Consider the following 24,847-nt stretch of genomic DNA (forward strand, 5'->3'; position numbering starts at 1 on the left):
TAGACTCTAAGGGTCTTTAATTTCAGGGAAGGGCAGAATAGTGAGACTTGTGCCAGTGAGCTGACCATGGCGAAATGGGACTTGAGTTGGTACTTGAAGAATAAGAACTTACATAGAAGAAGGAAATGGCACTTTTTTTTTAATCTTGAGCTTTCTTCTCTTGAGATTTCTATGCTTTTCCGTGTCCTGATTAGGCCAGAGAAAGGCTTAACTCCTCAGTCATTCATGTAACATGTAAGACTTATTAGCAGTTCCCCTACCTAACTTCCTGCTGTCTCTAGTCCGGTCACTCTGCTCTAGAAATACTTTTCTCCTTAGCATACCATGAGTAAACCGAGCTTAGGCTCACTTCCAGATCTTTAGATGGGGAAGCCACCTTGAAGACCATGGAATTCTACTTCCCGTCATCACAGAAGACGTTTAGTCTCACTCCAGGTCAGAAATTGGCTTATTGAAGAAAAAGGGACCAGAGATGAGCATCACGGATGTGGCTATGGGCATGATGAGCTCTGGGAAGGAGAGAATGGAATGATGAGGTCCAGCACTGGTGAATGTGGCCTGAGAACTGAACAGTGGGGAGAAAAATCCAACAGAGGAAAGAAAGAAGGGTGGATGGAAAGAGTTTTTTCTTTTTTTCTTTTAGAACCACTTATTCTGGCTTCAGAACTCAAGTCCTGCCTCTGATCGAGTTAGTGCAATAATCTGGGAGGGGAATGAGTGCAAAAAGATGGATATGTCTGTGTTGGAAATAAGTGGCATCATCATGAGCAGGGTAAGATTTCATGAGTTTTTCAGAAAACCTGTTTAATGATCAGCTATTTCAGTTTCAGTTTCAGTTTCAGTGATCAGTTTAATGATCACTATTAGTGACCAAAGTACTGACTTTGCTTTTGAAACACAAATATATATTTTTTTCATGTTGTAGTTAGAATCTTTACTTGGGTATATTTTTGGATCTATTACAGTGTTCTCTGTGAACATAGTCATTATCCAGGTATACTTCTGCAAATATTCTTTATCTCATTTAAGCCTGATTTTTAATGAAATCAAAGAATGATAAATCATCTTTATTTGTACTTCTTTTGGCTATAAAACAGGTAGTTTTTAATAATCTAAGTAGTACTTGGTAAATACTGCTTTGTAACTCCATTAAACTGTGTAATAATGTTGGACATTTTTAAATTAATTCCCAGGTGAATGCATATCAGCAAGGAGTAGGTTATCAGATGCTAGGAAATGTCGTCACTATTGGACTAGCATTTTTTCCTTTTTTACATCGACTTTTCCGTGACAAGAGCCTTGACCAGCTAAAGTCCATTTCAGCTGAGGAGATCATGACTCTTTTTTGTGGGGCACCACCTGTTACACCTATCATTATTTTGTCTATGATTAATTTTTTTGAACGATTGTGTCTTACTTGGATTTTTTTTTTCATGATGTGTGTGGCAGAGAGAACGTATAAACAGGTCAGTAGAGAGTTAAGTAAAATTTCTTGCCTCTGCTTTTGCGTATAATATTTCATTGAGTTGATTTTGTTTTCTTGATTTGTTCTCTCTCCAAAAGTTAATGTGGGCAAAGAAGGATTGATGAATGGGTTTTTGGTATTTGTGGGTTTAAGAATCGTGATATCGGTTATTCACAAATGACATGTTGTAATCTGGCATTTCGCTGAGCTCATGTGTAGGAGTAAGTGGCTTAGGCAGGGACTCAGCCTGGCTGACCTCTGAGCTCCTGTACCTCAGTGTGCCTCTGTGCCCATTTGCCCATGACATGTGTAGTTATCCTCAAAGTCAAAATGTTTTTGTGAAAAACGGTCAAGTGAGAAATAGATTTGTTGAATTTCTATAAGAATTTGGAATTGAGGACTTGATATATTGGTGTTATGTGCAAAAAAACATGTTTGAAATTAAATTTCCACGAATGGAAATTTAATTTGGGACTAAACCAGAATTCTGTAAACGTTTGTGTTTGTGAAGTTGGGGATTCACAAAGGTCTGCCAAGAATATTCCTTGAAAATGTCAGGAGTGTACCATGTTATGGAGACACAGATTACAATGGAATGTGGTTTGGAAGCAACAGGGTCATGAGCTATTGATGATCTAAGTGATCAATTTCATCCTTTATTATTTTTTATATATGGGGAATATCGCTTGCAATTATATAAATATGTACACAGAGACACATTTGTACCTTTCACTTTATGATTTTTTTTTAACCCCTTCTAGAGATTTTTATTTGCAAAACTCTTCAGCCATATTACCTCTGCCAGGAAAGCTAGGAAATATGAAATACCTCATTTCAGACTTAAAAAAGTGGAGAACATTAAGATATGGTTATCACTGCGTTCCTTTCTAAAGGTGAGTTTCACCTGACTAACCATAGAATGTATGCAGAAACATGCAGGGAGCCCGCTCACTGAAATTGCTGGCAGCAGATTGTCAGTGGGTGGTGGAGTTAGTCGTGTGTACTGGGCGGATTGTATCAGTGGCCGACAGACATGCTGGACACCAAGCTGGAAGTGATCTGTCTGCTGCACTGCTAGAAGTAACTAAATAAGAGCTTAGAAAGGGAAAAGGCAAAATAAATTCCTAGGGCAGAATCAAAAATTGAAAGTTGCATCTTTTTCTGACTTTTGGGAAAATATTCCAGCTGAAAATACATCAGTGAATCACTCACACTCTTAATTTGGAACAGCAATGAATTTCAGTGCTTCAAGTGAAACATGTCCAAAATGTGTTAAAATCCTATGCCAGAAACTTCTTATAAACATTTATTCTCACATTCACGTAGTAAAATTCAGTATGTGAATGGCACGAGAGCCATTGCTGTCTCTAACTGTAATCCTAACCTATGTGTCTCACTCCACAGAGACGGGGTCCGCAGCGTTCAGTTGATGTGGTTGTATCTTCGGTCTTCTTGCTGACACTTTCCATTGCTTTCATTTGCTGTGCCCAGGTAAGAGTTTTATATTTGTTTTAATGAAGAACGGAAATTCTAATAAGATTCACTATCTATTCTAGACGTGTGTGTGTGTGTGTGTGTGTGTGTGTGTGTGAGAGATGAAAATTTGTTTCTCAAGAGCAAGGCACCAGCATGGTCGTGTTGAAATATGTATTTTTTTTTAAATGTATCTAAATTTCTTTTGCTATTTTGAATACTTGTTAATTTTCCTTACTTTTGAAATGAGAATTAAGTAATTCTGAGTGCTTTAAGACTCTAAGATCACTCTAATTTTAGTTGGCAATTTTTGATTGGTGATAAAACTGTCATGCCATGAGGGTTACAGAATAGTGATTTTTCTGACTCCATCTTTCCTTCCACACGTTTGTTAGTTGTCACTCTATGGTTGACCTTTCTTTTGTTTCTTCTTCGTTTCCTTCCTTCCTTCCATCCTTCCTTCCATTATGGACTCATACGTTCTGATTTTTATTGAATAGATTGTAATCTATTACTGTATTTCTTTTTTTTTTTTAAAGATTTTTTTTTAAATTTATTTGTCAGAGAGAGAGGAGAGCGAGCGAGCACAGGCAGACAGAATGGCAGGCAGAGGCAGAGGGAGAAGCAGGCTCCCCGCCAAGCAAGGAGCCCGATGTGGGACTCGATCCCAGGACGCTGGGATCATGACCTGAGCCGAAGGCAGCTGCTTAACCAACTGAGCCACCCAGGCGTCCCTACTGTATTTCTTTTGATGACTAAATTGTCCCAGATTTGGCCAGTGGGAGACCCTTGAAGCTCCCTCCTGTATCCTTTCAACAGGTCCCTGTATCTTTTTTGGGGTGTGGGGGTGGACCTCTCTGCTTTCTTCATTATAAGAAGTTACAGGCTTAGCTTGTATTGTTCCGTTTATTGAGTTTTTTTTTTTTTTTTTTAAGATTTTATTTATTTATCAGAGAGAGAGAGGGAGAGAGAGCGAGCACAGGCAGACAGAATGGCAGGCAGAGGCAGAGGGAGAAGCAGGCTCCCTGCCAAGCAAGGAGCCCGATGTGGGACTCGATCCCAGGACGCCGGGATCATGACCTGAGCCGAAGGCAGCTGCTTAACCAACTGAGCCACCCAGGTGTCCCCGTTTATTGAGTTTTAACTTAATTCTACTGTGGTCAGAGAACATATTCTGAATGTTTCACTCCTTTGAAATTTGTAGAGGCTTGCTTTATTATCTGACATATGTTCAGTTTTATTAAATCCCCATCAGCACTTTGAAAGAACTTGTGTTCTGTTGTTTGGGTGAGCAGCATTCTCTCTATGTAAATTAGTCCATGTTTATTTGTTGTGTTACCTGTATCTCCAACATCCTTAATCATGTTTTTGGTCTTCTTATTCTGTCAGCCATTGCCAGAGGTGTGTTCAAGTCTACTGTGATGGTGAATTTCTCTTTTGTTCCTTTTATTTCTGTCAATTTTATTCCTTTTTATTTCTGTCAATTTTCACTTTGTATATTTTCGAGCTGGCTTTTATGACCTTCATAATTACTTTTTCTCAACCCAAGACCACATGGTGCATTTAGTTATCTTGTCTCCTTAGTCTTCTTTAACCTGGAAAAGTGTCAGGCTGTTCTTTATCTTTCATGATCTTATGTCTCTGAATCTAATGTTTCTTAACTTAAAGTCTACTCTGTTTGATATTAACTACACCAGCTGTCTTTTGGTTAGTTTTTGCATGTTATCTTTGCCCACCCTTTCATTTATTTTGTCTTCATATTTGAGTCATGTTTCCTGTAATCAACATATCCTTTTTCTTTTTTCTTTTTTTTTGGTTGCTTATGTCTTAATCCGGCTTCACAGACTTAGTGTTTTGGATTGTCTAGCTCATTATTTAATGTAATTACCATGTATAAAATACTATTTAGTTCTTATTTGGTCTACTTATTAATTTTTCTTTCCTTTCTTGCCATCTTTTATTAATCTAATATTTTATAGTATTCCATTTAATCCTCTCTGTTAACTTGTTATATGTTCTTTTACTACTACTGACCTCAGAGATTACAACATACATCCTTAGTTTATTATAGTCTAATAAATTATTAATTTCTGCTCCCTTGATAGTGCTAGGACCTTAGAACACTTTACCTCATTTACCCATTCACCCATTAGTAGTGTCCTTCATTTAAATTTTGCATATATTTTAGGGGCACCTGGGTGGCTCAGTGGGTTGAAGCCTCTGCCTTCGGCTTAGGTCATGATCCCAGGGTCCTGTGATCGAGCCCCGCATCAGGCTCTCTGCTCAGCAGGGAGCCTGCTTCCCTTCCTCTCCCTCTGCCTGCCTCTCTGCCTACTTGTGATCTCTGTCTGTCAAATAAATAAATTAAAAAATTAAAAAAAAATACTTGTTTAAAAAAAATAAAATAAATTTTACATATATTTTAAACCTACAAGATTATTATTTTTTGTAGTTTATTATTCATTTATATTTACCTACATATTTACCCTTTTCATTAGTTCTTGCATTTCTGGTTTTTTCTGGGATTATTTTCCTCCTGTTTGAATAATTGGCTTGGTGATGAATTCTGTTTTTGTTTGTTTGAAAATGTCTTTTATCACTTTCATGTTTAAAGGATGTTTTTGCTGAGAATACATTTCTAGGTTGCCAGTTGCTTTCAGTACCTTTAAGATTCTGTTGTTTTCTGATTTCCATGTTTTATCCTGAGAAGTTAGCTGTTAGTCTTATTGCTGCTCTTTTGAAAGTAATGTCCTTTTTCTCTGGCTGTCTTTTTTTAAAAAATTTTTTATTTTTTAAATTAACATATAATGTATTATTAGCCCCAGGGGTACAGGTCTGTGAATTGCCAAGTTTACATACTTCATGGCACATACCTTCCCCAATGTCCATAACCTCACTACCCTCTCCCTACCCTCCTCCCCCTGGCATCTCTGGCTGGTTTTAAGAGTTTTTCTTTGTGTTTGGTTTTATAGCCATTTGACTATGGTTTGTGTGTTATCTATTGCTATAAACCAACCACCTTGGTGAAGAGGTGGGTTTAGGTTGCTATAGTTGTTAGTTTCATTCCCTGGTTAGAGGCAGGGGTGAACACTTGACCCAGACTAAGCTAAATGTATCCCTCTTTTGAAAACTAGAATTGAAAAGCTGAGATATCTGTGGTGGACTTTGGAGAAGGAAGGTCTGTAGGGGGTCAGTGGGACCAGTAGGGTGCTATGATAAGCCAAAGCTGGAGCAAGTCAGAGTCAGGGGTGCAGTAAATGAGGTTCTTGCAAGGCAACAGAATTAGCTAAGAGGAGTGGTGATGAGAGCCCAAAGGCCCTCAAGGAAGAGAGATGGAGAAGGGAGCTGCTCTGGGACCTCCTGGTTTTCCGAAGGCCAGCATTTGGTTTCAGTGAGGGTTCTCAGTATATTTTTCAATCAATCCCATTTTACCTTGGGCTGACTTGAGTAAATTTTGAAACAACCAAAGACTTTTACAGAAAACTTGACACATAACAGGCATTTGCTAACTGGTAGCTTCTGCTGCTGCTCTTGTTATTCATGTCCTCAAATGGAGTAAAGAATTGATCCTCAGGATTTTCTAGTCATACTAATAGGATGGGCCACATGTTTTAGGAAGCCCTACTAGTCAGATAAATGCAAATTTAATACTTTGAAAAATGGTCACCAAATAATCATGAGTGGGCATACTAGTGGTTAAAAGGCTCGAAATGTGTTTGTCTTACTTCACTTGTTGTGTGTTTTCCTCCTTTGTTACTCTCAGACTTTTGCTGTCTTTCATGCAAAGGAAAAAATCAGGGAACTTAAAGAAATAGTGATTAGTTAAAAAGATAATGCTTTGGGGCGCCTGGGTGGCTCAGTGGGTTAAGCCGCTGCCTTCGGCTCAGGTCATGATCTCAGGGTCCTGGGATCGAGCCCCGCATCGGGCTCTCTGCTCAGCAGGGAGCCTGCTTCCTCCTCTCTCTCTGCCTGCCTCTCTGCCTGCTTGTGCTCTCTCTCTGTCAAATAAATTAAAAAAAAAAAAAGATAATGCTTTATATGAGTATTTAAACTCTTCTGCTTTGAGCATAAAATTTTGGTAACTTCTAAATCTTTTTAAATTGCTAGAATAAAGGAGGGGAATCATAGATTTGGAGACAAATGAAAAACTTAACTTTTTTTGGTCTTTTGTATAGGTTCTCCAAGGGCATAAAACTTTCCTGAATGATGCTTATAATTGGGAATTTTTGATCTGGGAAACAGCTTTACTACTTTTCTTGCTGCGTCTTGCTTCACTGGGATCTGAAACCAATAAGAAATACAGCAATGTTTCAATATTACTTACTGAGCAGGTATTGGTTGGTCCTTGTCGACTTGGTGCTGTGGTTAGAGATGGCATAATAAAATCTGTGTGGAAGATTCAGGTTTGAGTTTAGATTTAGCACTTTCTAGCTGTGTGAACTTACAAGTCACTCTGCTACTATATAAGTGTTTCCTCCTCGTGAAATGAGGGTAATAATCTTCTCCACCTGTTCCCAGAATTGTAAGAATTAAGATCTTATGGATTGAAAGTATTTTGTATATTATAAAGTTATCTTTATTGGTGGTAATGGAGCATGTTTTTAATGACATATTCCACATCAAATATTAGATCTTCGTAGTACTTGTCATTTAAGCATGTTTAATAAGCTTCTTGAATTTCTTCTCTATCAGCTGTAGAATACATTCAGTGTTTGGAAAATGCTTGCTCTTTAGTATGTGACTGGATTTTAAGACTGGGAAATGTTTCTTATAAATACAGAGTAGTATAAAGGGGTTTTGTTTGTTTAATTTTGATTTCATGTTTATCCATAAGTTATAAATAAAAACATTTGGTATCATTAGATTTTCTTTTTTTGCCTTAGAATTATAGTGGGGAATATTTCCTAGCAGAGAAAAGATAAGGAAATATAGCAAGTGAAAAGCAGCAGCTATCTTCTTACATCTCATTTGTGTTTCCCAAGGATGTTAGTTTATGTGGGAGACACCAAAAAGAGTAAGAGAGAGCTTTTGAACTGAAGGAATTCATATGTTAATTGTTGTGTTATAATTAGTATTACACTTTTTGTTTTTATATATATATAAAAATTTTTATATATATATATAAAAACAAAAAGTGTAATACTAAATATATATATATTTATATATATACTAAATTATATATATGTTATATATATACTAACTATATATATACTAAATACTATATATAAATATTTATATATATATAAATATATATATATATTTATATATATATATTTTAATCCACTAAATAGCTTTTCTTTGCCAGATGTGACTGACTGGGGTGGGGTGTAGGGCATGTGACATACGTAGTCTGTAGAAATAACTGCAGGAATTTCAAAATGTATTTTATTTGAATATATTACTCTCAAATCTGCCAGACTTAATGCAGTATGTATATATCTTTTTTTGTGACATTTGCCTTAATATCTCCTTTTTCTTAGATTAATTTATATCTTAAGATGGAGAAAAAGCCGAATAAGAAAGAACAGCTTACTCTAGTTAATAATGTATTAAAGCTGTCTACCAAGTTATTGAAAGTAAGTAATATCCCGTGATACACTTTTACTAGCACTTAAATCAATGCTTTGCTTACTGAAGGAGACCGTAGGAACAGGTAGATGTCAGGCTATGTACATTCAAAATACCAACTTGATAGTTTGGGGTTAATGACTACATAGAAGAAAATTTCTCATCTCATTACCCAGGTTCAGGTGATTGCTGACATCTGTCACATTTTTCTAATGAACATTTCTTAAAAATCACAAATAACATACCATGCAAACCCACATTTAATCACGTAGCTAGTGGAAAAGTAGATGAGAGTACATTAGAGGTTTTCTGAATGCAGCTATTGAACATGAAGGAAAGATGGCCTGACGCAGTCATCCCCACCCAAGACCTAAAACACAGCCCAGAATTCAGTGGCGGCCATCGAGAGGCCATGGATCTCATCTCCGTTCTTTCATGTTTTTGTAGGAGTTGGACACACCATTTAGACTCTATGGACTGACGATGAATCCCTTAATCTACAATATCACACGAGTCGTTATCCTTTCTGCTGTCTCAGGTGTTATAAGTGATCTTCTAGGATTTAATATAAGAGTAAGTGAGACCAGTACTCTGTAGCATCTGCTTAGTCTTAAAAATGACCAAATATAATAATCCTCGCTTTTCACCCTGTGTGTGTGTGTGTGTGTGTGTGTGTGTGTGTGAGAGAGAGAGAGAGAGAGAGAGAGAGAGAGATTGGAATAAGATCTCTTGAGGTAGGGGCGCCTGGGTGGCTCAGTGGGTTAAATCCTCTGCCTTCCACTCAGGTCATGATCCCAGGGTCCTGCGATCGAGCCCCACATCGGGCTCTCTGCTCCGCAGGGTGCCTGCTTCCTCCTCTCTCTCTCTCTGCTTCTCTGCCTACTTGTGATCTCTGTCAAATAAATAAATAAAATCTTAAAAAAAAAAAGATCTCTTGAGGTAAAATAGACATTTTGATGGTGGTGCACAGGCTTCTTAGCTTAGGTTTCCTCATTTGACACAAGTGAAATAGACTGTGCTCTTGAATAGAACACAAAGTCAAGTTTGAATCTCATGTCAGTCTAATAGCATGGGCTGCGGTATGGCTGTCCTCTCATCTAGGGATGTACACAGTGGCAGAATGAATGAAAACCCAAGACCCATGAACTGCAGTGTGTCATTTTTGGCCCTGGGAATTGTTCATGTTTCTCTATGGTGTTCTGTGGTTGCTATTGTTCTTCTTATATAAAGGGTTCTTGGTTCATTATCACGTAAGTGGACTTGTAAATCCCAACTGTTGGTCTTCAAACTAACCAATTTTGGTGATTTTCTTTTCTTAGCTGTGGAAAATTAAGTCATAAGCTGAGCCATGTGCCTGGACTCTCCCCTTGCTGGCATCAGTACTGGCCCATTAAGGAAGGAGAGGACTTGCAGAAACCATGAGACACCTACCTGCTTGTTCACACCCAGAGGTGCCCTCTGCTCTGCCTAATCTTACAAATGGTGTTTTCAGAGGAACAAATCCTTTTCCAGCGTGGTGCGCATGCCAAAAATTGTATTTTCATGGTTTTCAAACATTATGAATAGTCAGATCATGCGTTATGGTAAGAAGGACAACTTTCTAAGTTAGGAAATTGATTTTGGGCATTTCAGAGCTGTGACACTTATATTTACTGCAAGTAGTCTTTTGGGTTACTATGGTAGATGCCCGACGCATGCAAAAAATATCTTCTCTTGGAAATGGCAAATTCAGTACTTTTCTATTAAGTCTATACAATTGGAGATTTCTTTTCTCTAACAAAGAGATATCAAATTTAAACTATTTTAGGTTGAACTCAAATAAAGAATTTTCTTGGAGAATTTCAGTTTCTAGGCTTTTTTTTGTTGCTGTTGCAGAAAAAAAAAATAACCTTTTAACCTGTGAGTTTCTCTTAACTGTGGAGAAAATTTTAACTCACTTACAGTTTTGAAGTTAATCCCAGTAACTGCATAGTTTTTGGGGAAAGAGACATGAATATAATGTGCCATGTAATTCAGCCAGAGATGTGTTAAGTGTATGTGTACTCATTCATGTCCGTCATACAACATGGTTTCCACATAAATCCTCTGAGCTGTTGCCTATCACAGTGCTAAGTAAGGCATGGATAGTTCATTGTACGACTCAAGATACCCAACCCTTGGTTTAGTTTCAGGTCCTTAATGTCTATACTCAGCCAAGTTATGCTTTTGATGATTTGGGTTCTCTCATCATCATTCCCTGTTACACACACATGCATATACATATGTTAACGAAAACTCTTGTAGCCTACATATAATTCTTGCTCTTTAAGCTCTCTGCTTCGAAGAATCTCTTGAAGCAAATTGAAAGTCTGAACATTTTAATGATAAGATTGTATGAATTTTTATTTTATCTTATTTTATTGGAATAGAATTAACCTACAGTGTTATATTATTTTTAGGCATACCATATGATGTTTCAACAATTCTATACTCTAGTCAGTGCTCATTACATGATAAGTGTACTTTTATTCCCCTTCATTTTGTGAATTTTTAGAAGGAAATAATTTAGAAACTTAGGTATTACCCATTAAGTATGTACCTACACAAAATCAGTGTATCAATTATATTTATCCTAATGTGCAGGAAGATTTCTGAAGTTTAAAGATGAATTTTCCAAGAGTCCAGGGATTGAGGTCAGACCTATCTGGGTTCATGCCCTTGGCAATTCACTAGCTTCATAATCTAAGGCAAATTACTTAACCTCTGTCCATCTGTTAAATGGGAATAACTACTACCTAATAGAGTTTTTAAGGTTGAATGCAATTATCATGGAAGGTACTTAACATATAGTGTGTAGTCCTTTGTAAATCCACAACAAACATTTGTTGTTACTATTTAAGACCTTTAAAAAATCTTTCACCAGTAGATTCCTACTGTGAACACAGAAACATAGGAAGCAAGGTTGCTGAACTAGGAGGGATTACTAAAAATTTGCAGCCATTTTTAAATGCTGCATGAGAGTTATAATTTCTTTTATTTTTTATTTTATTTTTTTTTTTAAAGATTTTATTTATTTATTTGACAGAGAGATCACAAGCAGGCAGAGAGGCAGGCAGAGAGAGAGGAGGAAGCAGGCTTCCTGCTGAGCAGAGAGCCCGATGTGGGGCTCGATCCCAGGACTCTGAGATCATGACCTGAGCCGAAGGCAGTGGCTTAACCCACTGAGCCACCCAGGCGCCCCATCTTTTAAATGTATAGCCCCTATATAGTGATTTGCCTGTAGAAGCAACTCTTCTGTAAAGGCACTTCAGGATCTCATCAGATGACTCCAAGAAATCATGCTTTTACTATTTTCCATAAGCAACAATAGCAACTGTGTCCATGCAAGACTGAGCTCAGTGCAAATTTCAGATGAACAAAGCTCATGCCTGTAGCTTTTTCTGCTACAAAAAATGCTGTTTGGTTTTTATTTGCAACTTTTACCCAGTGAATTGTTTAGTTTAAATGCAGCATTTAGAATAGTTTACTCTTACAGTTGTTTCAGTTACAGGTTTGATAGTGTGTAAATGGTTTACATTATTTTTTCAGGTGGATAAAATCATATAGAAGTACAGTTGCTCATGTTGGAAACAGGAATCATTCTTGATTCCTTCCTCTTCCTTCAGCCTCACATCCAGGCGCCAAGTCTTTGAATAACTACCTTCTAGATATTTTTCTAATCAGCCCACTGTTCTCCATACCCACTTCTACGACTCCAGTCAATGTCAACATTCATTGTTTTGGTAAACAAGTTTATGCTGCCTTTGCTCTTACGTATGTATTACCCCTTGTCCCCCCAGCCTGGTCTGTTCTTCACAGAAAGCTAATGTGTCTTTCTGAAAATGTAGGTCTCATCATTTAGAATCTATTAGTTGCTTACAATTACTTTGAAGATAAAAATCCAAAATCCTTTTAGCAAGGTGTACAGGCCCACCTTGTTGAGGAAAATTTTTTTGAATCTGTACTTGAAAGATCTTTTTGCTGGGTCTAAAGCTCTAGTTTTAAAGGTGTTGCTCCACTGCCTTCTGAATTGCGTTGTTTCTGATGAGAAGTCTGCTGTCGTTCTTATCTTTTTAAAATCTCTGCTGCTTTTAAAATTTTTAATCATCAAATTTGTACAGTTTAATTATGTGCATTGGTGTAGTGTTCATGATTTTTGTGCTTGGGGTTAGTTGCACTTATTGGACTTGTGGATTTATATAGTTTAATTTTGGCTGTTAGCGTTTTTTAGGAAAATTTCCTAAAATAAGTTTTCTTTACCTCACTCTCTCCTACCTCCTTCTGGGACTCCAATTTACATGTACGTTGGTCTGCTCGAAGTTGTCCCACAGCATACTGATGTTTTTGTACATCTCCTGTCTTCTTTCTCTGTGTTGAATTTTGGATAATTTCTGTTGCCATGCCTTCAAGTTCACCAACTTATTCTTCTGCACTGATTTGCTGTTAACCTTAAATAATGTATTTTTGTCTGTGGAAATTTGATTTTAAAAAATCTTTCATATCTCTCCCTAATATACTATTTCTTTTCTCTACCTTGTTTAACATAAATGTATTTACAATAGGAATAGTAAATAAGGACATTAAAAGAGTTAACATCTGTGTTATTTTGGTGTTTGTTTTTAATGCTTGATTTTTCTTGTTTTAGATAATATTTTCCTGTTACTTTGCATGCCTGGTAATTTTTAAATTGAATGTGAGTTTTATACTGTTGGATGTTGGGTTTTTGTGTACATATGTGTATTCTTTTAAATCTTCTTGAGCTTTGTTTTGGAGTACCGTCAAGTTACTCGGAAACTGATCATTTCAAGCTTGCTTAGAAGCTTTGTTAGGTGGACCAGAGCAGCCTGTAGTCGGGTCTCCTTTTCTCCCCTACTGAAGCAATAGCCTCCCGAGTATTCAACCCAATGTCCTGTTTATTATATGAGGTTTCTCCAGTTGGACCTTGGGAACACAGACTATTCCCAGCTCAGAATTTCTCTGCCACGTCTTTTTGGTAGTCCTTTCCCTGTTGTTTGATATTTCCCAACAGCAAGTATTGTGCTGATCAGTACTTACCTAAGGACTTCTACATGTTTTTTTGGAACTGTCCACTCTATGCAGCTGTCTTCTTTCCAGTACTCTGTTTTGTAAATTCCAGCTGTGTTGATCTTTCCAAATTCTTAACTTTGTCTCCTCGACACAGCAAGACTGCTTGGTTCAGTTTCGGTTCCCCCTTCCTGAACTGCAGCCTAGAAATGGCATCTAAGCAGTAATCTGGGGTAGTCATGGGGCACAATTCATTTAATTCCTTTATCCTATACTTTCTATTGTCCAAAATTTAAAACCTGTTTTTTATATATGTTTTTCCTTTTTTTGTTGTTGTTTAAGGTGGGAGAATAAGTGTCTTACCCACCTTGGTAAATTGAACAAAGTTTACTCAGTTGCTTAGGGTTTCTTCTTGGGGCTTCTCTCTTTTGTGTCAGTGCTACATTTCCTCTGCTACTAGGTTAAGCCTCCTTCACTTTCAATTGAATTAACATGCTGAGCCTTTCCATTCTTTCCTCCTACAGTTGGTTCTCCACAGCCCCATGAGTGAGCTTAAAAATATGGAAACTGTATACCTAGATCATTCCTACTAAAGCCCTTCCTGGCTTTCCCTGTGGTGGTCTCCAAGGTCCTTCATTATTAGGCTTGCCTCCATTTCTAGCTTCACTCCTCAATACCATATAATCACACTGGCTTCCCTCTGTTCCTCCATTACACCAAGTTCTTTCTCATATCAGATTTGTGTCCACCATACATTTTCTTCTGTTCTCCCCTGAATGGCTGCTCAGTTGTTTGTTCCTCTGATGACCTGAAAGTCGTTCCATGTCTCTCCTTGTTGTCAGTTATATGGCCCTATTCATTTCCTTCAGGCCACTTAACACAATCTGATTATCCTGTTTTTTAAAAATTTTTACTGCAGAGAAGTCCTTTATTTCTTTTTAAAAAATTACTTGCTTTTAATTGAAGTATAGTTGTTATGCAATATTACACTAGTTTCCGGTGTATAATATAGTGACTCGACATTTACATACATTATAAAATGCTCACCATAGTAAGTATAGTTCCCGTCTGTCACCATACAAAATTATTACAATATTATTGACTGCATTCACCATGCTGTACTTACACCCCATTTTATTTACAATAAATTAAAATCTTATTTACTTTATAACCGGAATTTTGTACCTCTTAACCCCCTTTGCCTATTTCACTCATCTTCTTATTCCCCTCCCTTCTTGCAGCCACCACTTTGTTTTCTGGATTTATGAGTCCCGTTTTCGATTTTGTTTGTTTTGTCTTTTAGATTTCACATAGAGGTGAAATCATTTGGTATTTGTGTTTCTCTGTCTTATTTCACCTAGCATAACACCTTTTAGGTCTATCCATGTCACAAATGGCAGGATTTCATTATTTTTTATGGCTAAGTAATATTCTAGAGTATGTCTGTGTGTGTATGTGTGTGTATGTACACAATGTCTTCTTTATTCATTCATCTGTCCATACTTAAGTTCCTTCCACATCTTGGCTATTGTAAATAATGCTGTAAGAAACATAGGGAAGCATATATCTTTTCAAATTAATGTTTTTGTTTTGTTTGGGCAAGTACATAGGCGAGAATTAACATTCACATTAACTAGATCGTATGTTATTTGTCTTTTTAATTTTTTGAGGAACCTCCATGCTGTTTTCCAAAGTGGCTACACCAAATGTACATTCCCAACAATAGACCAACAGTGCAAGAGGGTCCCCTTTTATCCATGTCCTTGCCAACACTTTTTATTTCTTGTGTTTCTGATACTAGACATTCTGACCGATGTCAAGTGATATCTCACTGTGGTTTTGATTTGCACTTTCCTGATGATTAGATGATGAGGTTCTTTTCATGCGTCAGTCATCTATATGTCTTTTTTATTGGGGGAAAAACATCTATTCAGATTTTCTGTCCATTTTTAAATTCCATTGTTTGTTTTTTTGGCATTGAGTTGTATGGGTTTTTAAATATATTTTGGATGTTAATCCTCACTAAGTATATTATTTGCAAATATCTTCTCCCGTTCTGTAGAATGTTTTTTTTTTGTTTGTTTTTGGTTTTCTTTGTTGGAAAAAGCTTTTTATTTTGATATAGTCCCACTTGTTTATTTTTGCTTTTGTTGCCCTTGTCTGAGGAGATATATCCAAAACAGTACTGTTAGGTAAATGTTTAAGAGTATTACTTGCCTATATTTTCTTTTAGGAGTTTTACTCTTTCAGCTCTTGCATTTACGTCTTTTATCAATTTTATTTTTGTGGATAGTATAGGAAAATGGTCTGGTTTCATTCTTTTGTGTGTAGCTGTACAGTTTTCCCAATACCATTCATTTAAGAGACTGTCTTTTCCCTGTTGTGTATTCTTGCCTCCTTTGTTGTAGATTAATTGACCATGTAAGTACAGTTTATTTTGGGGCTCTCTATTCTGTTCCATCGATCTGTGTGTCTCTATTTGTGTCAGTTCCATACTGTTTTCATGACTATAGCTCTGTATTGTAGTTTGAAATCTAATATTGTGATACCTCCAGCTTTGTTCTTCTTTCTCTCTCTCTCTCTTTTTTTTTTTTTTTTAAGATTTTATTTATTTTTTTGACAGAGATCACAAGTAGGCAGAGAGGCAGGCAGAGAGAGAGGAGAAAACAGGCTCCCTGTTGAGCGGAGAGCCTGATGTGGGGCTCAATCCCAGGACCCTGGGATCATGACCTGAGCTGAAGACAGAGGCTTTAATCCACTGAGCCACCCAGGCACCCCTGTTCTTCTTTCTCAAGATTGTTTTCACTATTTGGGGACTTTTGGAGTTCTATACCAATTTAGGATTATTCGTTCTAGTTCTATGAAAAATGCTTTTGATATTTTGATAGGGATTGCCCTGAACCTATAGATTGCTTTGGGTAGTATTGGACATTTTAACAATATTAATTCTTCCAATATGTGAGCATGGCATATCTTTTCATTTGTATCATCTTCAATTTCTTTAATAATGTCTTATAGTTTTCAGAGTACAGACCTTTCACCTCCTTGGTTAAATTTATTCCTAAGTGTTTCATTGTTCTTGGTACTATTATAAATGAGATTCTTTTTGTAATTTCTCTTACAATTCATTATTAGTGTATAGAAATACAACATATTTCTGTATATTAATTTTGTATCTTACAACTTCACTGAATTCATTTATTCTAAATTTCTGGTGGAGTCTTGAGGGTCTCTCTCTATATAGCATTATGTCATTTGCAAATAGTGACAGCTTTATTTCTTCCTTACCATTTGGATGCCTTTTATTTCTTTTTCTTGACTGATTACTGCATCTAGGGCTTCTAGTACTATGTTAAATAGAAGTGGTGAGCATGGATATCCTTGTCTCGTTTCTGATCTTAGAGGAGAAGCTTTCAGCTTTTTACCCTTGAGTACGATATTAGCCGTGGGTTTTTCATATATAGCCTTTATTTTACTGAGGTATGTTCCCTCTCTCCCCACATTGTTGAGAGTTTTTATCATGAATGGATGCTGAATTTTATCAAATGCTTTCTCTACCATCCAGATGATCATATGATTTTTTAATCATTTTTGTTGACGTGATGTATCATGTTGGCTGATTTGTGGATATCGAACTATCCCTGCATACTTGAAATAAATCTCACTTGATCATGGTGAATAATCATTATGATGTATTGTTGAATTCAATTTTCTACTAGTTTGTTGAGGATTTTTGCATCATGTTCATGAAGGATATTGGCTTGTAATTTTCTTTTTTCATAGTGTTTTTCTTTTTGGTATCAGGTTAATGCTGGCCTTATAGAATGAATTTGGAAGCATTCCTTCTTCTTCAACTTTTTTGGAAGAGTTGGAGGGTATGTATTAACTCTATTTTTTATGTTTGGTAGAATTTACTTGTGAAGCCAGCTGGTCCTAGACTTTGGTTTGTTGGGAGATTTTTGATTACTGATTCAATTTATTACTAATAATTGGTCTGTTCAAATTATCTTTTTCTTCCCTTCTCAGTTTTGGAAGATTGTGTGTTTCTAGGTATTTACCTGTTTCTTCCAGGTTGTCTAATATGTTGGCATATAATTTTTTATAGTAGTCTTTTGTAATGTTTTGTATTTCTGTGGTGCCAGTGGTAACTTCCTTTTCATTTTTGATTTTGGGTCCTCTTTTTTTCTTTATGAGTGTCCAGTGTTTTATCAGTTTTGTTCATCTTTTTAGAGAACTAGCTCTTAGTTTCATTGATCCTTTCTATTGTTTACTTAGTCTCCATTTTTTTCAACTCTGATCTTTATTATTTCCTTCCTTCTACTGACTTTAAGATTTGTTCTTCTGTTTCTATTTGTTTAGGTGTAAGATTAGATTGAGATTTTTCTTATTCCTTAAGGTAGGCCTGTGATGTTATAAACTTACCTCTTAGATGGAAGTGGGGCATCCCCTAGTATTATTGCATTACTGTTAGTTTCTCCCTTTTTATCTATTAGTATTTGCTTCATATATTTAGGTACTCCTATGTTGGGTGCATATTTACAATTGTTATATCTTCTTGTAGGCTTAATTTTTTTATATATTATATAATGCCTTCTTTGTCTCTTGTTATAGTTTTTGTTTTAAAGTCTATTTTTTCTGATATAAGTATTACTACCCAGCTTTTTTTGGATCCATTTGCATGGAGTATCTTTTTCCTCTCTTCACTTTCAGTCTGTATCTTTAGGTCTGAAGTGAGTCTCTTCTAGGCAACGTATAGATGGGTCCTTTTTTTTTTCTCCCCCATCTATTCAGTCACCCTATGTCTTTTGACTAGAACATTTAGTCCACTTACATTTAAAGTAGTTATTGATAGGTAGGTACTTATTGCCATTTGTTACTTGTTTTATTTATTCATTTATTTTTGTGGTTTGTCCCCGTTCTTGTTTTTTGCTCTCTTCTCCTGTGATTTGATGATTTTCTTTAGTGTTAGGCTTAGATTTCCTTCTCTTTATTTTTTGTGTATTTATTATGGGTTTTTGGTTTGTGGTTGCCAGGAGGTTTATGTATAACATCCTATGTATACAGGAGTCTATTTTAAGTTGATGTTCGCTTAAGTTCAAACACATTCTAAAAGTAATACATTTTTACCCCCCTTCTCCATGTTTTATGTATTTGGTGTTACATTTTACATTTTATTTTGTGTATCCCTGAACTAATTATTGTAGATATAATTGATTTTACTACTTTTGTCTTTTACCTTCATACAAATTTTATAAGTGATTGATCTGCTACCTTTACTATATATTTGCTTTTGCCAGTGTGAGTTTTAGTTTTCATAAATTTTTACTAAAGTTTTGGCCTTTTCCACTTAAGTCCTTTTAACATTTCTTGTAAGACCAGATAGTGGTGATAAACTCTTTTAACTTTTGTTTGTCTGGGAAAATTTCTCTCTCCTTCAATTCTGAATGATGACTCTTCTGTGTATAATATTGTTGGTTGAAGGTTTTTTTCTTTCAGCACTTTGAATATATCATGCTACCTGCTTTTGGAATGCAAAGTTTCTGCTAAAAAAAATCAGATGATGACCTTGTGGGGTTTCTCTTGTAGGTAACTGGTTGCTTTTCTCTTGCTGCCTTTTTTTTTTTTTTTCTTTAAAAGGTTTTAATTTAGTTACCCAGTGGTCCTCACAAGTAGAGACTCCTTAATCTCCATTGCCTATTTAACCCATCCTCTCTCCTCTGGTAATCATCAGTTTGTCTTCTATAGTTAAGAGTCTGTTTGTTTGTCTCTTTTTTCCCCCTCTTTGCTCATTTGTTTTCATATGAGTGAAATAATATCAAATTTATCTTTTTCTGACTGAGTTATTCCATTTGGCATTGTACACTTTAGCTCCATCCATGCCATTACAAATAGCAAGATTTCATTTTTTATTTTTTATTTTTATTTATTTATTTGAGAGAGTGAGAGTGAGAAAGAGAGCATGAACAGGGGCGGGAGGTGGGAGAGGGAGGAACAGACTCTCCATAAAGCAGGTATCCTGGAATCATGATCTGAACTGAAGGCAGATGTTTAACTGACTGAACCACCCATGTGCCCCAAGATTTCATTCTTTGTTATGGCTGAATAATATTCCAGTGTGTGTGTGTGTGTGTGTGTATACCACATCTTTTTATCCATTCATCAATCTTGTCTCTTATAGATAGTGCTGCTATAAACATTGGGGTGCATATATCTCTTTGCATTAATGTTTTGATTTTTTTAAATGATTTTATTTATTTGAGAGAGAGAGAGAGTACAAGCTGTGGGAGGGGGAGATGGAGAGGGACAAGTAGACTTGCTACTGAGTGGGGAGCCTGATGAAGGCCTTAATCCCAGGACCCTGAAATCATGACCTGAGCTGAAGTCAGATGTTTAACTGACTGAGCCACCCAGGCCCCCCAGTGTTTTGATATTCTTTGGGTAAATACCCAGTAGTGCAACTGCTGAATCATAGGGTAGTTCTATTTTTAACTTTTTGAGGAATCTCCATCCTGTTTTCCAGAGTGGCTACACCAGTTTGCATTCCCAGCAGTGCAACAAGGGTTCTTTTTCTTCACATCCTCACCAATACCTCTTGTTTCTTGTGTTGTTGATTTTAGCCATTTTGAGGAGTTTGAGGTGATATCTCATTGTAGTTTTGATTTGAATTTCCCTGATGACGAGTGATGTTGAGTGTCTTTTCATGTGTCTGTTGGCCATCTATATGTCTTCTTTTTAGAAGTGTCTGTTCATATTTTCTGCCCATTTTTAAATTGGATTATTTTTGTTTTAGGTGTTAGGTTTTATAAGTTCCTTATATATTTTGGATACGAACTCTTAGTTGGCTCTATCATTTGCAAATATATTCTCCCTTCTGTAGATTGCCTTTTAGATTTATTGATCGTTTCCTTCACTGCATAGAAGCTTTTTATTTCGATGAAGTCCCAATAGTTTATTTTTTAATTTTTTTAATTTTAATTTTTTAAAATAAATTTTTAAAGAATTTCTTTTCAGTGTACCAGAATTCATTGTTTATGCACCACACCCAGTGCTCCATGCAATACGTGCCCTCTACAATACCCACCACCAGGCTCACCAAACTTCCCCCCCCCCCCCTTCAAAACCCTCAGATTGTTTTTCAGAGTCCATAGTCTCTCATGGTTCATCTCCCCCTCCAATTTCCCTCAACTCCCTTCTCCTCTCCATCTCCCCATGACCCCTGTGTTATTTCTTATGCTCCACAAATAAGTGAAACCATATGATAATTGGCCCTCTCTGCTTGACTTATTTCACTCAGCATAATCTCTTCCAGTCCCGTCCATGTTGATGCAAAAGTTGGGTATTCATCCTTTCTGATGGAAGCATAATACTCCATAGTATATATGGAGCACATCTTCTTTATCCATTCGTCCGTTGAAGGACATCTTGGTTCTTTCCACAGTTTGGTGATCGTGACCATTGCTGCTATGAACATTGGAGTACAAATGGCCCTTCTTTTCACTACATCTGTATCTTTGGGGTAAATACCCAGTAGTGCAATTGCAGGGTCATAGGGAAGCTCTATTTTTAATTTCTTAAGGAATCTCCACACTGTTTTCCCAAGTGACTGCACCAACTTGTATTCCCACCAACAGTGTAATAGGGTTCCCCTTTCTCCACATCCTCTCCAACACACATTGTTTACTGTCTTAATTTTGGCCAATAGTTTATTTTTGCTTTTGTTTCCTTTACTTCAGAAGACACATCTAGAAAGATGTTGCTATAGCCAATGTTAAAGAGGTTACTGCCTGTGTTCTTCTAGGACTTTTTTGGTTTCAGATCTCACATTTAGGTCTTTAATCCATTTTGAATTTATTTTTGTGTATGATGTGAGTAAGCGGTCCAGTTTAATTCTTTTACATGTTGCTCTCTAGTTTTCCTAACACTGTTTGTTGAAGAGACTGTGTTTTTCCCATTGGATATTCTTTCCTGCCTTGTTACAGATTAATTGACCATATAATTGTGGGTTTATTTCTGGGTTTTCTATTCTGTTCTGTTGATCTGTGTCTGTTTTTGTGCTAGTACCATATTGCTTTGATCATTACAGCTTTGTAATATAACTTGAAGTCCAGAATTATAATGCCTTCAGCTTTGCTTTTCTTTTTCAAGATTGCTTTGGCTATTTAGGGTCTTTTGTGGTTCCATATAAGTTTTAGGATTGTTTGTTCTAGTTCTGTAAAAAAATGCTGTTTGTATTTTGACAGGGATTGCATTAAAGGTGTAGGTTCCTTTGGGTAGTAGATATTTTAACAATATTTGTTCTTTCAGTCCATGAACAGGGAATGTCTTTTCATTTTTTTGATAGAAGTCTTGTACAGAGTACAAGTCTTTCACCTCTTAGATTATGTTTATTCTTAGGTACATTATTATTTTGGGTGCAGTTGTAAATGTGATTTTCAAAAAAAAATTCTGCTGCTTTGTTATTGGCATATAGAAATTCAACAGATATCTGTATGTGGAATTTGTATGCTATGACTTTACTGCATTCATTTATCAGTTCCAGCAGTTTTTTGGTGGAGTCTCTCAGGTTTCTATATAGAGTATCTTGTCATCTGCAAATAGTGGAAGTTTTACTTCTTCCTTACTGATATGAATGCCTTTTGTTTCTTTTTGTTGTCTGAGTACTGTGGCTAGGACTTCTAGTACTGTGTTGAATAAAAGTGGTGACAGTGGACATCCTTGTCTTGTTCTTGACCTTAGGGGGAAGGCTGCCAGTTTTTCCCCATTAAGTATGATGTTAGCTGTGGGTTTTTCATATAAGGCCTTTATTATGTTGAGGTATGTTCCCTCTAGACCTACTTTGTAGAGGGTTTTTTTTCACGAGTAATGCTGGCCTTTGTGTTCAGATGCATGATATGATGTTGATCTTTTTGAATTTTTGCAGTTTGTTTTTTGGCCCAATATGTGATCTGTTCTGGACAATGTTCCATGTGCACTTGAAAAGAATGTGTATTCTGCTGTTTTAGGGTGGAATGTTCTGAATATATCTGTTAAATCCATATGGTCCAGGGTATCATTCAAAGCCATTATTTCCTTGTTGATTTTCTGTTTAAATGATCTGTCCATTGATGTAAGTGGGGTGCTAAAGTCCCCTACTATATTTGTAATATTATTGATTAGTTCCTTGAAGTTTGTTATTAACTATTTTATGTATTTGGGTGCTCCAGTGTGGGGGTGCATAAATATTTACAGTTGTTACATCTTCTTGTTGAATTGTCCTGTTCATCATTATATAGTGCTCTTCTTTGTCTCTTGTTCCAGTTTTTGTTTTAAAGTCTATTTTGTCCAATACAAGTATTGCTACTCAGGCTTTCTTTTGACATCCATTTGCATGATAGATGTTTCTCCAGCCCCTGGCTTTCAATTTGCAGGTGACTTTAGATTTAAAATGAGTCTCTTAAAGGCAGAATATAAATGGGTCTTGTTTGTTCATTTGTTTTTAATCCATTCTATCCCCCTGTGTCTTTTGATAGCAGTGTTGAGTCCATTTACATTGAAAGTAATTATTGATAAATGTGTATTTATTGCCATTTTGTTACATTTTTGGGTTGTTTCTGAAGTTTTTCTCTGATCCTTCTTGTGTTTCTCCCTTTCATAATTTGCTGGTTTTCTTTAGTGATATAGTGGGATTTCTTTTTCTTTATTTTGCATGTTCATTGGTGGCTTTTTGATATATGGTTACATTAGATTTGTATTTAACATCTGCATTTAGCAGTCTGTATTAAGTTGATGGTTGTTTAAGTCTGAAACCATCTTTACTCCCTGCCTCCCTGTATTTTAGGTATATGGTATCAGATTTTACATCCTTTTATTTTGTGAATTCCTTGACTGATTTTTTATTGGAATGTTCATTTTTACTACTCTTGTGTGTTCTACCTTATACTCTCCTTTCTTTCCTTTTCACTCAAAGAGTCCCCTTTAATGTTTGTTGTGGAGCCGGTTTACTGGTCATGAACTCCTTTTGTTTGGGAAACTTTTTTTTTTTTTAAGATTTTATTTATTTACTTGACAGCTCACAACTAGGCAGAGGCAGGCAGAGAGAGGGGGAATAGGCTCCCTGCTGAGCAGAGAGCCCGATGCGTGCCTGGATCCCAGGACCCTGAGATCGTGACCTGAGCCGTAGGCAGAGGCTTTAACCCACTGAGCCACCCAGGCGCCCCGTCTGGGAAACTCTTTTTCTCTCCTCCTATTCTGAAAGATAGCCTTGCTGGATAGAGTATTCTTGGCTGCCAGTTTTCCCCATTCAGCACTTTGAAAACATCATGCCACTCCTTTCTGGCTTGGAAAGTGTCTGCTGAAAAATCCACTGATAGCCTTATGGGGTTTCCCTTGTAAGTTATTGACTTCTTTTGTCTTGCTGCTTTTAATATTTTTTATTACTCTATTTTGTTATTTTAATTACATTATGTCTTGGTGTGGATCTGCTTTTATTGATTTTGTTGGGGGTTCTCTGTGCCTCCTGGATCTAGATATCTGTTTCCTTCCCAGATTAGGGAAGTTTTTAGCTATTCTTCAAATAAAATCTTTGATCTTTTTTTTCTCTCTTCTGGGATTCCTACAATACAAATGTTAGGTTCGATGGAGTCACTGAGTTCCCTAAGTTATTCTCATTTTGCATGATTCTTTTTCTCTCCTTGTTCAGCTTGATTACTTTCCATTACTCTGTATTTTAGGTCATTAATTTGTTTCTCTGTTTCTTCCATCTTGCTGTTCACTCCATCAAGCATTTTCTCACCCTGTTTATTAAGCCCTTTAACTCTGGTATATTACTCCTTCTCTCTGTTAATAGTCTCACTGATGTCCTCTACTCTTTTTTCAAGTCCAGCAAGTATCTTTCTGACCATTGGTTTAAATTCCCCATCAGTCATGTTACTTATGTGTGTTTTGCTTGTATCTCAGGTCATGGCCTGTCTGTTCTTTCATTTGGAATAAATTCCTCTATCTTCTCATTTTATCTAAGTCTTCATGTCTGTTTCTCTGTGTTAGGAATGACAGCTACATCTCCTGTTCTTGAGGGTAATGGCTTTACGAAGAAGAGGTCCTGTCGTGCCCTCCAGTGTATAGTACCATTTCCCCAGAGCCTGGCATTTCTGGGACTGTCTCTAATGTGTGCTATGTATGCTCTGTTATTGTGTCATGGCCACTTTGTCCTTCAGGCCAATCATCTGCAGAGGCTCTCTTAGGCTATTATGGGCAGTATTGGACCCTGGCCTGAATATGGTGAGTTTTAACTAGCTAAGCTCTGGTCTGCTTCTGAAATGA

General features: G+C 36.5%; 1 protein-coding gene across 6 annotated transcripts in view; it reads left to right on the plus strand.

Moving 5' to 3' along the window:
- Positions 1-24,847, plus strand: part of PHTF1 (putative homeodomain transcription factor 1) — a 67,481-nt gene that overhangs the window by 35,412 nt on the left and 7,222 nt on the right. For 3 of the 6 annotated variants that reach the window (XM_047726849.1, XM_047726848.1, XM_047726850.1), the window contains 8 exons: positions 644-772; positions 1,194-1,466; positions 2,227-2,358; positions 2,870-2,956; positions 7,114-7,269; positions 8,419-8,514; positions 8,954-9,079; positions 9,826-10,345. In XM_047726849.1, coding sequence (XP_047582805.1) covers positions 644-772; positions 1,194-1,466; positions 2,227-2,358; positions 2,870-2,956; positions 7,114-7,269; positions 8,419-8,514; positions 8,954-9,079; positions 9,826-9,846 — 1,020 coding nt within the window. In that variant the 3' untranslated portion in view covers positions 9,847-10,345. Of the gene's footprint in view, positions 1-643; positions 773-1,193; positions 1,467-2,226; positions 2,359-2,869; positions 2,957-7,113; positions 7,270-8,418; positions 8,515-8,953; positions 9,080-9,825; positions 10,346-17,353; positions 17,425-24,571; positions 24,806-24,847 lie in introns of those variants that run through there. The other 3 variants (XR_007126771.1, XR_007126772.1, XM_047726851.1) reach the window with 2 other exon arrangements.

The sequence above is a fragment of the Lutra lutra genome, chromosome 4 (assembly GCF_902655055.1).
Source record: "Lutra lutra chromosome 4, mLutLut1.2, whole genome shotgun sequence".
Classification (NCBI taxonomy): Eukaryota; Metazoa; Chordata; class Mammalia; order Carnivora; family Mustelidae; genus Lutra; species Lutra lutra.